Raw genomic sequence first — 17480 nt, forward strand, 5'->3', positions numbered from 1 at the left:
CAGCCATTCCCAAGGTATTTCACAACGAACTCCTCCGGTCCCTGCCCGGCTGCGGTACACTAGTGCCACCTGCTGCCAGTCAGCAAAGACGGCTCCTTCCCCGGCGTCGGTTCAGGGGAACACCTCCCATCCCCTGTATGTCTGACACCCACCAACGCAGGCCCCGGACACTGGGCCCGGAGCTGTACTCACAGCCTCTGCGACTGCCAGCCCAGCGCCCTCATCCTCCAGGGTCACACGTCTCCGGCAGGCACCTCGCAGGCAGTCTCTCGCTCTTGCACTAGGAGGGATAAGTATCTACAGTTCCCAGGGCCATCAACCAACCAGACAGACAATGGTTTTTAATAAACCCGAGTCGTTTTCTACATGCATTCTTTGATCGCAGGTTACTCAGCTATGAATTATTTAGCCAAAAGCTTCAACAAAGAGGCTCCTGCTTTCAGAACATCAGAGCAATGAATGACTTCTAACCAGCGCCATTCCAAGCTCATTAGAAAGAGACGCACTTCCTACTGTTCACATACGTTTTTACACATGCCAGTGAAACTGACTGACAGCGAGAAAGTCTCTCTCCTGCAACTTCAGCTTCCTGGAACCTCTGAGCATTTACGTTTGTCCTTCTGCCTGTGACAAACCATAGAAGATTAGGGTTGGAAAGGAGGTATCTAGTCCAACCCCTGCTCAAAGCAGGACCAACCTCAACTAAATCATCCCAGCCAGGGCTGTGTCAAGCCTCAGCTTAAAAATCTATAAAGGCTGCGGATTCCACCACCTCCCTAGGTAACCCATTCCAGTGCTTCACCACCCTCCTAGAGAAAAACGTTTTCCTAATGTCCAACCTAGACCTCCCCCACTGCAACTTGAGATCATTGCTCCTTGTTCTGTCATCTGCCACCACTGAGAACAGCCTAGCCCCATCCTCCCTGGAACCCCCTTTCAGGTAGTTAAAGGCTGCTATCAAATCCCCCCTCATTCTTCTCTTCTGCAGACTAAACAAGCCCAGTTCCCTCAGCCTCTCCTCATAAGTCCTGTGCTCCAGCCCCCTAATCATTTTCGTTGCCCTCCGCTGGACTCTCTCTAACTTCTCCACATCCTTCCTGTAGTGGTGGGCCCAAAACTGGACACAATACTCCAAATGCAGCCTCACCAGCACTGAATAGAGGGGAATAATCACTTCCCGCGATCTGCTGGCGATGCTCCTACTAACGCAGCCCAATCTGCCGTTCAGAGAAGCGCTGTAATTATTCCCCAGTTTGTATTCTCAAAAATCTAGCCACGTTCCAGTTCAGAGAGTTTAAGGCCAGGATGGAGCTACAGATCACCTCGTCTGACCTCCTGTATAGCACAGGCCATTACATTTCACCCAGTTACGCCGGGACTGAGCTCAGTAATTTGTGTTTGGCTAAAGCATCGCCCTCCAGAAAGGCTCCAGTCTAGGTCTGAAGACATCAGTGGATGGAGGACGCACCATTTCCACTGCGAGTGTGGACAGAAAGCTCCAGCAGCCTGTGTGAGCCTGACTGCCAGGCCTGTGGGTGCCTGACACAGCAACCACACGCTCTTCCCAGCCAGATGGCCGCCCCCGCCTGGCAGTGATTTTCAGGGGGCCGAGCTCTGCTGTGGGCCCAGGCACCACGGGAGGCTGGAGGAACCGAACCATCTGAGACCTGGGCCAGCAGCTGCAGTGACGGACCCTGAGTTCGAGACCTGAGGCCCTGGTTCACATCTGTGCATTGCTACATCGAGTCCCCCGGCTTCCCTCTTCTGCATCCGCCTGTCTGTGCGGTGCCCCACTGCGGCAGGCCAGAGCCGGCCCCGCCTGCAGCTGCAAAACCACAAGGAAACCAAGCGACGAGCAGCAAATCCGCCGCAGAGGAATGGGACAGCTCTCAGGAGGGGATGTGCGCAGCGCTGCTGGTGCGGGCAGGCCGGGAAGCAGAGCCCCGGGGCCCAGTGCCCGGCGTGTGGGGAAGGGGAGGGAGCGGTACACTGGCACAGCTGGGGACGTGTCACCGCAGCCGGTCCTCACCGGCACGGGAACAGGCAGACTGCCCGGCGACCAGGCCTGCTCAAAGCCAGTCCGGTCCACGATGCCATGGGCTGCTGGGAGCACATCTGAGTGTGGACACCAGGTGCACCACGGGCACATCGGGGGCTGCGTGCCGGCTCACCAGCGCACACAGGGCCAGCCGCCACAGCTAAGGATGGAGACTCCCCCACCTCCCTAGGTAACCCATTCCAGAGCTGCATCACCCGCCTAGGGAAAAACTTTTTCCTAATGTCCAACCTAGACCTCCCCCACTGCAACGTGAGACCATTGCTCCTTGTTCTGTCATTTACTACCACCGAGAACAGCCTAGCCCCATCCTCCCTGGAACCCCCTTTCAGGTAGTTCAAGGCCGCTGTCAAACCCCCTGTCCGGAGCTGCCGGCCGCTCTCAACCGCGCTCAGGGCTGAGGACGGTCCCTGTGTCCTGGGACCCACCAAGGCAGCTTCGCGCCAGCGGGGGCCGGGGCCGGGGCCGGGCCGGGGCGGGGGGCGCTGCGGCCAAGCCCGGGGAGGGGAGGGAAGGGGAGGGAAGGGCTGGCCTGGCCCGGCCCGGCCCCGCCCGGCCCGGCCTACCTGGCAGCGGAAGGCGAGGCCCGGCAGCAGCGGGCGCAGCAGGCCCTGCGCGATCTCCCGGCTGCGCGGCTCGCTGACGAAGTGCAGGCGCAGCGCCTGGCCCGGCGCGAAGCGCGCGTGGCGCAGCAGGGAGCCGATGGCCAGCCGGGCCCGGGCCTGCAGCGCCGGGCTGCCCGCCGCGCGCGTGAACATCAGCAGCAGGTGGAAGTCGGCGGCGGGGCCGGGACCGGGCTCGGGACCGGGCTCGGGCTGGGCCGGCGGCGGGCGGGCGCTGGGGCTCTGCGGGCCGGGCCCGGGCCCGGGGGGGGCCCGCGTGGCCCGGAGGCGGCGCGTGGCGCTGGAGAAGGTCTCGCGGCCCGAGCCCAGGTAGTAGAAGGCGCAGACCAGCGCCAGGCCGGCGGCCAGCAGCAGCGCGCAGGGCGGGGGGCGCGCGGCGCCCAGGCGGGCCATGGCGGCGGGGCCGGGCCGAGCCGGGCCGAGCCGGCGTCTCTCTCCCGCTCGCCCGCCAGGCTCCGCCTCCCGTCCGCCACGTGGGGGCAGCGCCGGCCCGGCTGCAGCCTGTCCGCCGGGCCGGCTGCTGAGGCGCTGAGCGGGCTCCCAGCGGGCCCGGCCCGGCTCCGCTCTCGGGCGGCTGCACCCGGGGACGCGCGGGGCCGGCCCGCAGCAGGGCGCCGGGTGCCCCGTGTCCCGCCCTGGCTCCGCGGGGATGGGCGCCGGCCTGGGGCGAACGTGTGCGGGGCGCGGGCGGTGCGGGAGCGGTGCGGCCCGGCCGGGCAGGGCAGGGCCCGGCTCGCGGTGCGGGAGGCGGTGGGAGGGTCCCGCGCGGCGCGGCAGGCACCTACCCCCGTGCCGCTGTCAGACCGGCTGGGGGGAGGCAGAGGCGGCCCCCCGGGTCTGGCAGGGGCGGTCCCAGTAGGTTGTGTTGCCGACTGGCTGCACTGGTTCCCCGCCTGCATCCGGCACAAGCCCCCGCCGGACCCTGCTCGTTACAGTGACAAACTGCCCGGGCCGGCCTGGAGCCGGCGCAGACTGTGAATTTCACTCTGCAGAGTTGCTCAGCTCAGCGGTGGGGCGAAGCTCCCTGCTGCGGCGGGGACGGGCGGCCTTCCTCCAGCACAGCCCTGCCCTGCCCTGGTACCTGCAGCAGGGCAAGGCCGGTGTAGTTCACCACCAAGGAAAGGCTCCGGGTTTCTAGCTGTATGGGGTGCTAGGCCCCAGCCTGCGGCACACGCACACGCACACACACACCACCCTGAGTGTGCAGCATACAAAGTCTTTATTCAAGTACAGTATTTACAGTTCTTACACATGTACATGGTAGAGTAACTATGCAGATAATGTATTCTTCTCCCTTTACAAGGGAACTACAATAAAACTACATTCAAGTGGTTGCTATAAAGCCTATAGACTTATTAAATGCAAAGTCAGGCTTGTTATACATTCTTTATAATTCTGCATTTAGGAAACAAAACAAATCACTAGTGATTATAAGCATTTACTCCTGGAATGTTTAAAAACATTATCTAGTACTCATCTCTAGGTACATAAAGTCATTTTAATCACTTCACACAGACTAACCATCCAGCTTGAGAAAACAGGGTTTGTTTCCTCAGTAATTACTATCATAACATGGAAAAAATCCTGATTTTCAGATAAAAATTAAGTGGGAATTTTCCTCCCTTACCATCTCCTTCCATGGGAGGAGAGAGAAGAAATACAGTACATAGCAAGGTAAAGAAAAAATGGGGTGGGAGGAAATGAAAATAAAAAGTACATTCATCTTCTTCCCCCTCATATCCTTACATAGTTGGTTGTTCTGTTTTAAAGGGGCGCACTTGTACAAACAGGTACCTACACCAAAACGTGGGTGTCAGGTAGAAACTTTGTGCAAAGGACTATCAATCATGGCATTGGAGGTCACTGGGAAAAATATTCTTTACCTATCTGTGAGTGCATGGATAGTGGATGTTTTCACAATTGGCTTTTAAAATGCTTCCAGTGTAATCATCAGTTCTAATCCCTTTGATGATGTAAAAATATTCATGCCTTAGACTCAAGGCAGTTGTACACGATTTGGAATGCTGTGAAATGTTCTTTTATGTTCACTGTGCCATTCAGAGTTTTTACTAGTAAAATACATCCTTCACATGCATGGTTTTTAGAAAAGGTGATTTCTGTTTCAGGATCCCGGCAGCTGTCTATACACACAGAGAACATTATAGCGCATGTTCTGCTTTTTCTAGTTCTCATGTATCCCTTCCACCATGCTTAAAAATAGCTGCTATAGACCAAAGGGATTTCTAATTCTTCAAACATGCTGAGAGTACAAGCCATGATTCAGTGCGAGAGAAAGACTCCATTTGATATGGAGAATTTACTGGTAAACCAACAGCACTTGGGGGGGGAGGATTGGTTACATGTCGGCCCTGTCTACCTATAAAGTAACTGCAAATGACTCCCTTAAAAGTGAAAGATAACAGTATCTCTCAACATACCCTGAACATTACAGATTATTCAGAGCAGAATCTAAAGGCTCCCATTGATTTCAATGAGGTTGAGATTAGGTCCTAATCATACAGATGAGGAAACGAAATTCTACAATGTATTCATGAACTGCAGTGCGTGTTCCAACTGCAACATGAGTGAAAGCAAAGCAAAACTTCTACTGTCTAGTAGGGTCACTCAAAGTTAAGGAAAAGAATGATGATTTCAATATGTCAAATAGCATAAAATTCAGCGGAGCACAGAAATACCTGAATATATAAGCATTGTACCAACAGTAACAGAAAACAGGAAGTCTTAAAAACAAGTATAGATTGTAATGAAACATTACAGCCACTGTTTTAACCAGTAGGTAACGTAAGGAAATTATCTCTCTCAAAACGAAGTGCGCTAAAAGGTATGTTGTACTTTTCCATATCTACTCATTCCAAACATCCTTCTGCACATACGGCCTAGCCCTGGGTAGAATAAGGATAATAAAAGCCCTCAGTGAATTAGCTAATACTAGGAATTCACATTATTTTATAATGATAATTTTATTTTGAACTGTATTAAGAAATAATGCTGCTGTCTTTTCCACAAATTAAGGCCAGTTGTATTCCATACGTATATGGAAGCATGAACTGGAACTAAACTTTCCCATTATTTTGCACATGGTTTAGCAGATATTAGAGCATAACAGAGTTTTACTGCATACTATTCAAGTTATATTCAGATTCACCCCATAGCGTGAGCGGGAATTTCCTAATACTACTCAGCAAAACAGCAGCACATGAGTTGTAGATTTGCCCATCAAGCACCATCTCTAAAGCCAGGGGGTCAATTGTACTCTGTCCTGCTACCTAAAGACTTGATCTTGTATGATACAGAGCACCCTGGCAGCTGGAGGCACTCAATATCTGGTAGGACTGAACCCTTAATTATATTGCCAGAATGCTTAATGGCATGTCCATTTTTGCCATTGTGCCACCATGACACTGCAGATACACTGATCACAGAAATGCTCTTCTGGTGAATGCACATTGCACTGCACATCTCAGCGTACCTAACAGGCCAAGGAACAAAACCGCATAGCCTGGACGGCTAAAACCACTTCCCAGCTTTTTACAAACTCTGAGCACACTGACACAATCTACAGATCATGGACATTACCAACCAACCATCAAAGCAGATACTATAATTTAGCATAAACACAGTATCAAAAGCTAAGTCATTCACTGCTGTGACTGGCGAGAGCTGGGAACACAGCAAACGCTCCACACAGCCACAAAGGAAGAGAGCTGCCCTTTACAAGGAACCCTTCTGCCAGCTTAAGCAGCAGCCCTGAGTGACTGGGAAGGAAATGCTGCCAGTGGTCACAGCGATGGAGGCATGGCATGGGATATCGCAGAGGACAGATTTCCAATGTCTTTCAGTAGCATGGAATGAAGACCATGATTGTGCCCTGATGCTTTAGACAGCTTTGCTGTACACCAAACATGACTTGTAACCCAACAGGAGAAGGCATTCCCTGGACACAAACCAGGTATCTGAAATGTATACTGTACTTGGTGTATCTTACACAGCACCCCAGCTGTAGGTGGGAAAGCTTATACTCGTTCTAAGCTCTACTCATTTACTCAAGGTAGAATACTGTTTAATTCGACAGACCAGGAAGCATGCAATCATTCCACGGGAAGCTGTTCCTGTGAAATAAAGCGTATGAAACTCATTTGTAAGCAGTATCCTTAAACTTATTACTGTCCAGAATAAATGCAGTTAAAAATGGACAGTTTACTTTGCTTAAAGTAATTAGGCTACAAATGAACCAATGATTATGCTGTAAAATTCACCTATTTTACCATAATAATCTATTGGATACTTTCTATAGTGTGAAGATCTTATTCCGGTATCAAAGATCTTCCACATATTTTATTTTTGATTAGATATTTAATGCACAGGGATAAATATTTAAAATAGCTGTCAAATTTAACATGCCAGGAAAAGCTTAATTTTATCACATACATTTAGAAAACCCCTTCTGTATTTGCATTGTAATAAGCTAATTTTTAAAAATCTCATGTATTTCCAAAGCAAGTTTTAGCAGCAGCAGAGCACATTGCCTCAACTATTCAGAACAGATTACAGGAAATTAGCGGTAGTTTGGAAGAACTACCTCAAAATCCTTCTTACACTGTTCAAAGTGCCAGCAAATGGAGGATCAATAAGTAAGTCTGTGACACTTTTGGGATTCAGGTGGGTATAATCTATCGATATACTATAAATACGTATGTGCACATTGACAGAATGCAGTGTGAAACCCACTGAGAAGTTCCTGTTGACCACTGCAGATTATATTCATTTATTTCTTTGCAGCAGTGGTATAGTAAAACTTCCATGTTTTCTACTACATGCCCTACTTTAGTGGGAATATGTACAAAGACTACAGTAGGGAATACTTTGGCAAAAAGAATTGATTGGCCGGGGTTTGGGCTGGCTGCAGCACTTGTGTGTGTTTTAATATCTCTTTATTGGGAACAATACTGGCAACAGCTTGGAGGGAGAGGCAACTTTCAAGGATGACTGTCCTAGGTTAATGTTCTTTGCTCACTACTTATTTTCTACTCCCTAATTCCAGCTTTTGAGATGCATTTTGATGTCAGTCAATTTAATGCATTAAAAGCAACTCATGGCATTAGGAGATCAAATTTACTCCCAAGGGAAGGTTCCACAGAGAATCAATTAAATAAGCAACTTCATTCACAGCAAGTCTTAATGTAAAAAGGAAAGTAGCTGCTCTTCGGACATTTGGTGCTCCACAACACAGACCTATAGTGACGGGCAGCAGGCCTAATGACCTGCACTGGGTAGGAGTCAGCTGTGGAAAAAAGCCTGCAACAGTGTCACTTCCTGTTATTAGTAGCACATCATTGTGGCGGAGGCTCGTGTGTGTCACGGGCAGATGTACAGAGGGAAGGTCAGGCAACTTTCCCATCCAAACAGACTGGAGAGGGGAAGGGCAAGCTGGTCCTTGCCTTCAAGAGACAAGAGCTGTAGAGTTATAGCTAGGCGGAATTGGAGACATGGGACTGTCATGCTGCAAAGGACTGCTCATAAGCAATGCTGATCTGATCATCCCACACCACCTACAGGTTATGAGTTCTGCAATGGTCCCAGCCTCTGCCAGCCCTGAGTGTGACTCATCCAAGATCTTGCTTCCACATCACAAAACAAAACACTCTCCAACCAGAGGCAGTATCCCTTTCTCCAGCTGCTGAGGTATACATAGTGAAGCACATGCAGCAATTCTTTACATTCCCAACCCAGTCTCAGGCTACACTAGAGTGGTCACTCTACCCAGACCACTTGAACATGTAACAAGAAGCATATAACGAAAGCAGTTTAAAAAAAAAAAAAAAAAAGACAGTTGCTCTATAAGCATTACAGAAGGACCAGGTTTAGTTCTTTTCCTTCATAGACACTCAAGACTTTTGTGAATCTGATTGCTGGAAACGGTTTAGCTTCTCTGGATTATTGGATGCCATTTGGGAAAAGTCACGAAAAATGTCCTGATAAGTTTCATCTCCTGGGTAGAAGAAGAAAAATAAATTAGGGAAACATTTTAAAAACGTTTATCACACTGGCTAAGACCATGCCCCATCTCACAAATGTCCTAGCAACTACCGTGTAACATTGATATGTTGGTATAACTGATTGTTCGTATATGGTATAAAATGGATTAGTGACATGAACGCTGACAGAGACTGGCTAACTACATGCACATTATGTAAAAGCAAATTAAACAAAGCCAAACTATACCTGAAAATAGTGCCTCAAAGACAGCCACACAGAGGAAAGTTCAAAGTTAGAAAGGAGAAATGCCAGCATTTTAAAGCAATGTAAAAGAAAAATATGTTTATTAATATAAAGAATAAAATAACTTTTAAAAAGGAAACAGTCAGAGGATCTCTTGAAAGTAGATCTATGGCAGAAATAAGGAACTAAAAAAATGTCATAACCAGCTAGCCCATAATACAACAATTATTAGCAAGCAACAGCATAAGAGCAGAGCACATTCATCAGTGTCATCCCAGCCCCCGTCAATGGGTACTGAAAATGATGTGGCTGATGGCACAGATGGTGGAACATGGAAAGGAGGTTTGTTCCAAGTCTCTTTTTCCTGCCCTGTCTACACTAGCAGCTAAGCAATTTTCAGCCATTGATTTCAATGGAACTTAAGCACATGGTGGAATGCTCTGCAGAAGCAGGGAACATGCAGCCATCCAAACCTATGCCTTCCCAGTCAGGGGAGGAGCATGCAGGACGCCAACACTACTGTTCCCGCTCTGACAGCTCCATTGTATGTTGCACATCATAAGAGAAGAGGGGAACCAAAAGTTGATCTCTCCCACCAACTACAGTGGTGTGCAACAGATACCTCCCATCCCTTTGGCCTTGTCTACACTACAAAGTCAAGTCGACCTACGTTAGACCTAGGTTACAGCCACTGCATTAATTACTGCTCACCAGGGGCACGTCCACAGACCTAAGCGGGGCAGTGTGGGTCAACACACCGGCAGCTACCTTACCGGCTGGATCCCAGCAGGCTGCCCCCATTGCCCGTTCACTGCCGGGAGAGGCCACCCAAGGCTTCTTGCTCCACTCCCACTGCTCAGCTCTCCACAGGAGCGGGGATCGGTGGGACTCCAGCTGCCCAGCTTTCTTGTCAATTTCACAGCTCAAAACTGACAAGAATGACAGCCAACAGCCATGTAAGGAGTGCAGTGTCTGCACTGACACTGCATCGCCCAGCCCTGTACTTCTGGCTGAGCCGGTTTCATTATGTCGGCATAGCAAGGGATTTACATCAGTGGGAACAGCATTTTAGTGTGTACACCTCCACTGTTTTGGTCAACAGGAGCTAACTTTTGTCAACACAACTCTGTAGTGTAGACCAGCCTTTGTCTGGCTGGCAAAGGGACGCAGATATTCTCCCTTTTATCCATTTCCACAGGGCATAGTTTTAAATGACTTTATAGCGCCTTTAATGGGTAGGGAGTGCAAGGTTATATTGCCATTATGTCTTTCCATCATTTTGTGTGTGTATTTCCAGGGCCAGATGGTGTCACTCCTGTGTGTGTGTGGTAGCATTGTGTTATTTGAAAATAGATCCTCAGAAATGACAGTTGGCCAAAACAAAATTGAAAGAGTGGCAGGGCTTACATAAAAATGTAACCAGGCAGAATTCTTCCCCAACTCTAAAAATATAAGTACAATCACTAGCTCATTTTTAAAAGAGAACTTCCTTTCTATTGAAATTCCCTTTCAGTGTTCAGGTTTAGCTCCAAGCACATTTCTAGATCTAAAAAGAACACAGCATGTGTTTGCTCATTACAGCTTCTGATCACTGCTTCCACTGAGAGGCGAGCATACAATAAAACTGGAGCCATGATCATTCATCAAGAGAATATACACTAAGAGAGACAAATCAGAGTTAATCACGTCTAATGCACGAGATTAAATTAACAACACAGTAGAAATAAAAGGAAATTGATTCCGTGGATGAACTAGTGCAGCAGCTGAGTTAACATATTTGGTTTTTTGAAGTACCCGCTAAAGAAAAATTGTTTTTGCAAGATATATTTTTGGCTATTTTGGATGATAATAAAATATCAATACAAAAATAGATGAATAAAATAAAGTGTCCTTTAAGTTTGTACGCTGCATTAAAATATTTAATACTGTAAACCTTGTAAATATTATTTTAAAATGCTGTTTAAAATTGAATTCTGGAAATCCCCTTTGCAAGCCATGTGTAGCTAAAGTGCAGATTTTTAATACAAAAATACTATATCACAGCTTAACCATTCAACAGCAAAATAAATTAAAAGGCACACATTGAACATTTAAGAAAAAACAGGAAAAAGGGTAGCAGACATCTAGTTAACAGACTTGCTGTAGCACCAGAAGGTAAGCATTCTCAAGTATTATGCAAGGAACGGTACCATGGAGTATATGGCTTCTATCACCAGCAATGCATATTTTATAGAACGAGCTGTTTAAATCAGCTAATACCCATTATATAACGTACTTTTTGGAAGACCCGTTGCACCATGCAAAGTGATGTATACGTTCCATCAACAGTTTCAAACCAATCATGTTTTTTACACCAGAAGTGTTGATGCTACTTAGCTACACTCATTGGTTTCGCCTACTTCATACGGTGGGTAAGCGTATGCTGCAATCAGAGATGTAACGCAGCTCAGACAGGCATACGTGCAGTGGCTTTAATCTAGCTAGTGAAGCTAAAGTAGCAGAGAAAACTTGGCAACAGGGATCTTTGGTGCAGTCCAGCAGCACAGGTACAAACCCAGGGTTCCAGGCAGGTTTGCACAGTCCATGCTGAAGCCAGTGCCACTGCGTCTTCACTACTATTTTTATCCACATTATCTTGTTAAAGCCAGTGCAGATATGCCTACCTGAGCTGCAACTGCCTCCGAATGCAGTGCAGACATATTTTAAAATACAGAAGTATCCACTTCACTCCATGCTTATGACAGGACTCTCTTACATCACACTTACCCTCATCCAACTCCCAATCACAGAAAAATTATTAAAGTATCTAGTATTATAGCACCACCTTTTTCAGAACCACCTTTGAAGAGGAGTGTTAGAATCAGGGTGGCAAGGACCTTTTAAGATCCATCTGTCTTGGAAAGTTGTTGCCTTCATCATCACAGTAAAGGGAGGGGGAACATCTGTGCTCAGGCTGGTAAATTCACATGACAATTTGACAGGCTAACATATATTAACAGTTACAACATTCAAATCATTAGTTATAATTTGTAAATGTTTTGAGTCAATCAAGTACAGCTGGTCACAAAATGCCCAGGGAGGCAGCATGATCTGGGGACTCAGATACTGGATCACAAGTCGGGAGACCCGAGTTCTACCCCTGGCTCTGCAGAGCTTCGGGCAGGCCACTTCCCCCCTCTGCACTTCTATTTTCCCTTTGTCAGTCTTGCTTATTTAGACTGGGCAGGGGCTGTTTCTCGCTGTTTGTACACTGCCCAGCACAAGGGGGTCCCCAGTCTTAGCTGGGGCTTCTATTTGCTACCATAAACACAAATAATAGGTAATCATCAAATTGTTTTTTGATGAAAAAACTTCTCTAACTTTGCTGAGTTTACCTGCTGGTTGAAAATTTGTTGCCTAAAAATCCTTTAAACACAAAGCTAGGGAAAACATTTCCCATTTTCAGGCACCTCTCGTTAAAGGTTAGACATTCAATGCATCTCATGTAAATAATGTTTGTTTGTATTTGTTCTGAATGCAAGCCCTGGAATGTTCAGTAAAAACTCACTTTTCTATAAACTATACAAATACCAATTTCGATTTCTAATACTTCTGCATCGGTGGCACGCCAGTTAATTTATCCAAACTGCTTATACAAGATTTTATTCCGGAGCTACCAAATTCAAGCATTTGTCTCACAGCAAATGCATTCCACCCTTTGAAATTAGATGGTCATTTCTTCCTTTTTTTTTTTTTTTTTAAAAAGCTTTAAAATGAAAATGAAATTGAGAACTAAACAGTTAGGTTGCCTGTAGCCTGTTAATGAAACAGCATACATCATCTTAGCAGTTAATGTCACTGGCTGAATATTGGCCAATCAAAAAGGTGAGGGACTTTCCTTTACTCAGTGGAATAGCCTGCATCATATTTTGACTGGTGGTTTCTTCCAAGTTTAGCGTCAAAACCTTTAATGGTAACTTAACCCAAAACTCCAAGAAAACTCAAAGTTACGGTTGAAAATCCATCCTTAAAGAAACCTAGCTTTCGGGATGCTGGATTATTATGCATATTTATGGGATATTGGTATATGGTTCGATCTGCTGGCATTTATGCACAAGCCATCCCTTTGAAGCCAATGGCACAAGCTTAAGTGCTTTGCTGGATCAGCACCGGAACCATTAGCACTTTACAGGATCAAGCTCTTGAAGCAGGGTGGTTTTGCTTTAACTAAATTCCCTGACTGGTGCCCGTTTTAAGTCAGACTTAACGATAACTAGTACCAACCAACTTCATTTTTATTACTGCTTTCCACTAGCATTAGTTCAAATAAGTCCTCTCTAATAAAAGTGGTTTCTATCAATACAAGTTTAGATATTTGGGTGTAAATGGTACTCTTTGCCCAGGAGTTATTTGTACATGCCAAGTGGGATTTTTTGCTTTTTAATACCAATTGGACCAAACGCCTACCGATTTTTTCTAATTAACTGGTTTAGTTCTCTAGTACAAAAATGTGTTTTTAAAAAGGAAAGTTTGGTCTAACGCCTGTACAACGTAAACATTTTAAAAATTATTTGTGCAAAAGAAGCCCTCATTTTTGTGTTTCGGCCCATAGTGACTTTGTATGAATGTTTTGTCTAGGCCTCAGGAAATGGGGTCACAATGGAGAAGACAGACACAAAATTAATTCCTTGACTTCTGCTGAACAATCCAGAAAGAAGGCAGCAGCTGAACATTGCCTGGCTTTCAACAGAAGGTTACTAGAAGGCTGCACAGTAGATGGTGTGGAGGGCCAGCAGCACAAAGGGGTGCCTAAAGTGGTACTAACATGTACCACAACTGTGAATTTCAAACACTCTTCCTCCGCAGCCTGTGAATACTTAACTGGTTAGAGTATACAACTGTCAACTTCAATAACACTTCCTACATGTGTATGTTGCTGAGGAAAACACTATGGTACGAAGCTACTTGAATTTTCTTTTGCTCATAAATTATGAATCATCTAACTGTAAACTAATAAATTCCTGAATACATTTCTTATACTGCATCTCAGTTTGGCTATTAGTGGAGTATTGACCTGGTTGTCCATAAAGTCCTTCTGATTCACGCATTTCTTCATTCATTCTCGCCAAACGTAACCTACGGTTTGGAAAAGACAAGAATGTCATTTTGACTACCGTGAAAAAACATAGTACAAAACTAACGCATTACTGAGCTTCATCAGACAAAGATGTACAGGGCTTATTTCAGTTCATTCAGTGAACACTGTGCCCTCTCTCTGGATTGTCTTGAGTTTGTTCAGTCTGGTGTAAGTCCACCCAAGCATTTCTCATAGGTTTAAAGGACTCGGTATAGCAATACAGGGGAAAAATCTAAAATGTAACCTAATCAAAACACACTTACAGTGTTACTATGTCCGCATTTGCAGCGTCTACAGCGATACTCAAAGGGTCTTTCCCTTCTTCATCAGTGGCGTGCTGATTTGCTCCTCGTTTTAGGAATAAACACACTTGCCTATTAAAGAAATGGCATTATTGCAGAATTTCCACCAGAAAAAAAAACAAACATTTTTACAGACAAATAGGCTGGATCCAGCACACTTTGGTTTAAACCAGTTAAAATAATCTGAACGTCTCAAATCCTTTCCAAGTGCGTTCTACACAAACCCTAGCAACACAGCTGAAATCCATCAGCGCAATTAATCTGAAATGATGCACAGTTACAATAGTGCAGAATGTCGTTTCTTAACTTAGTCAAAATTTAGTCAAAACTAAACTGGAGCTGTGGAATAATTCTTGATAAAATTCACAGGTACATCTTGCAGATCATTTTGAGGGGATGGAGACTGTTCAATGGGTCCCTCCTCCCTTTTGATATCACACTCAGTAGGACCAAAGACGAGACCTCGTAAGAATGGCCATACTGGGTCAGACCAACGGTCCATCTAGCCCAGTCTCCTGTCTGCTGACAGTGGCCAATGCCAGGTGCTTCAGAGGGAATGAACAGAGCAGGGCAATTCACAAGTGAGCCAAGCCTGCCGTCCAGTCCCAGCTTCTGGCAGTCAGAGGTTTAGGGACATCTATTGTATGGGACTGCGTCCCTGACCATCTAAGCTAATAGCCATTGATTAACTTCTCCTTCGTGAACTTATCTGAACCCCGTTATCCTTCACACCATCCCGACAATGAGTTCCACAGATTGACTGTGTGTTGTGCAAAATATTTCTTGGTTTGTTTTAAACCTGCTGCTATTAAATTCATTGGGTGACCACTGATTTGTGTGTTCTGAGAAGGGGTAATATTTCCTTATTCACTTTCTCCACACCCTGTCACTGGGACTGCTCAGTTTGGAAAAGAGAAGATTAAGGGGAGCTATGACGGAGAGCTATACATACAGCATGTCACCTCTGGGGCGGATGAGCATCTCCAGACTGCAGTGCGCCTGCAGCAGACAGCGCCCACCTGCCCGTCCCCTGCTGGCCTTGGCCGGACCTGGAGCGCACAGCCAGAGCAGGAAGCTCCCCTGTAAAAGTCCCATCTCTGGGGGGAGAGCTGGTGTGGGGTGGAAATTTGTCCTGTGGGCAGCTTCCCAGCAAGAGCCCCCATGGCTCAGTGGGTGGGATCACCCCTGCCCTGCCCATCTGGGAGCAGAAGTGGAGAGATGTGCACGGCCGGGCAACCACAGCAGGCAGGGTGGTATAGATATTGTGTGGATGTGGCCTGCATAACACAAATAGAGCTGCATATGCGGCCCACAATGGTAAATAGCTTCAGAACCACTGCTCTACATCCTAGTAAAGAGGAGAGGAGAGAAGTTCTGGCCCTCTCTATACCAGTTCTATCCATTTGTCACTTTCATAAGAAGTGCAGTGCCCCTCAGGAGTTAGCAGTAATAGAAGAATGTGATGGGATCTATTTCAAAATATCATTTAATACATATTATCACATAAAGGCATTGGGCTTTTCAGTCTAGCCGTTTACAGTACGATACTCTGCTTGTTAATGAATGAAAATGCTAGTTTGAAAAGAGGCTGTGTCAGAATGTCCTTAAGAATAACTATTACTTATTCAATGTATATTAAAATGCCAGTGTGATAGGATGTGCTAGCCCAAAGGCCCCCTGCTGGAGCCTCAAGGTCCTGCCAGACCTGTCCCAGGAAAGGAACACTAGAGGAGTCCTCCAAGCAGCCCAGAGTGGCTGCAGGGGAAGCAGCCAATCACAGAGGCTACAGGGAGCAGCCAATCAGGATCCAGGAGAGCCATATAAAGAGGAACTGCAATATCAAGACAGTCAGTTCCTTTCTGGAGCCAGAGGAGGACAGCAGATGATGCTCCTGTCTGGCCAAAGGGGACTGCAGCACCATGAACAGCTCAGTGCTGGTAGGGACCAGGGGAGCAAGAACGAGCTCCTAGCTGGCTGCTCGGCCTGAACCTACAAGAGCCTTGAGGCAAGGGTGATGCATCAGTGAAGGCTGAGGCCACAGGGAAGTGACCCAAGGAACTGAAAGCAGTTTCGTTTAAGGGACTCGACAGCACATGGCTGCTATTCGTAGGGTCCTGGGGCTGGAACTAGGCATAGTGGATGGGCCCAGCTGCCCCCCGCCCCCACAGGCCACTGTGGAAGTGGCCTACAATTGGACAGCAATAAACCCCTAGAAGGAGATCTGAACTACTTAGTGGCCCAGCTGGACAGCTGGGTCCAGAAGGGTCCAAAGAGGGCAAAACCATTGCCTCCAGGGAGGAAGCCCTGGGGGTATGGCCTGATACCACGGTCTGGACTGTTTAAAGACTGCAGACAGTCTTTAAAGACTGCAGACCAAACCAGTAAGGGGTACTCGTGAGAGGTGGGTGCCACGCCGTTACACGCAGGAAATGCTGGAAACGTAAGTAGTATAATTTCAAATCAACTAATATAGGGAAGAATGGTTGTTCAACAAGTACTGTAACAGTGTGTTACCCAGTGTGTCCCAAGACTGTGGCATGGTGCAGTGGTCCTCTTCCTTTCACATCTCTATGGTTTACATTGGCACCATTCTGCAGTAAGAACTCACAAGTAACCAATGAACCCTAAGGAATAAAGACAAAGAACCAATTCAATGCTTAAATCTTTAGACCCAAGGCCAAATCCTGCTTACCAGAGGATCTGCCTCAAATATCACATTTAAGTACTAGTTGTATATATGGTCCCAACCAGGTCAATGACAGAGAAATGTTCAAAGACAACTTTATAAGAAAGGAAGATAACTTTCATACCACAAATCAAACACCATTATTAGATAGCAAGGTAAGTAATTAGTTGTCATCACCTATCTAGAGATATTCCTGCTGTTTCCCCCCATAAATCAAGATGGAGTAAGTCACATACCCCTAAGACTGCTTGAATCAGTGGTGTTGCTTTGTTTTCTGTATTGACCCAGTTTACTTCAGCTCCATGGGCCAATGCCTCTGCCATATCAGGAAGGTTCTTCTCATAAGCAGCTTGATAAAGCTGCAGTCCTGGAAGAAGCTGTTTAGAATCATGAAACACAGAAGAATCTCTCTTTTCTCCTTCTGAAAGAGAGAAGATTAATTACCTGTAATTCTTGC

At 46.7% G+C, this 17480-nt stretch overlaps 2 protein-coding genes across 5 annotated transcripts in view; both read right to left on the minus strand.

Moving 5' to 3' along the window:
- The window catches only part of XXYLT1 (xyloside xylosyltransferase 1), a 68357-nt gene extending 64813 nt beyond the window's left edge, over nucleotides 1-3544 (minus strand). The window contains exon 1 of one of the 4 annotated variants that reach the window (XM_067542828.1): nucleotides 3465-3544. Coding sequence is in view for 2 of the 4 variants with exons in the window: in XM_067542826.1 (XP_067398927.1) it covers nucleotides 2623-3072 (450 nt within the window). In the remaining 2 variants the exon portion in view is untranslated. Of the gene's footprint in view, nucleotides 1-2484; nucleotides 2509-2622; nucleotides 3197-3464 lie in introns of those variants that run through there. The other 3 variants (XM_067542826.1, XM_067542829.1, XM_067542827.1) reach the window with 3 other exon arrangements.
- A 305-nt stretch (nucleotides 3545-3849) lies between these two features.
- The window catches only part of ACAP2 (ArfGAP with coiled-coil, ankyrin repeat and PH domains 2), a 101861-nt gene continuing 88230 nt past the window's right edge, over nucleotides 3850-17480 (minus strand). Inside the window, exons 19-23 of the mRNA XM_067542830.1 lie at nucleotides 17260-17444; nucleotides 16852-16961; nucleotides 14299-14409; nucleotides 13973-14034; nucleotides 3850-8689 (exon numbers count right to left, since the gene is read on the minus strand). Coding sequence (XP_067398931.1) covers nucleotides 8586-8689; nucleotides 13973-14034; nucleotides 14299-14409; nucleotides 16852-16961; nucleotides 17260-17444 — 572 coding nt within the window. The 3' untranslated portion in view covers nucleotides 3850-8585. The remainder of the gene's footprint in view (nucleotides 8690-13972; nucleotides 14035-14298; nucleotides 14410-16851; nucleotides 16962-17259; nucleotides 17445-17480) is intronic.

Source organism: Emydura macquarii, unplaced genomic scaffold (assembly GCF_026122565.2).
Source record: "Emydura macquarii macquarii isolate MOO-44397 ecotype Brisbane River unplaced genomic scaffold, CSIRO-AGI_Emac_v2 contig_729, whole genome shotgun sequence".
Classification (NCBI taxonomy): domain Eukaryota; kingdom Metazoa; phylum Chordata; order Testudines; family Chelidae; genus Emydura; species Emydura macquarii.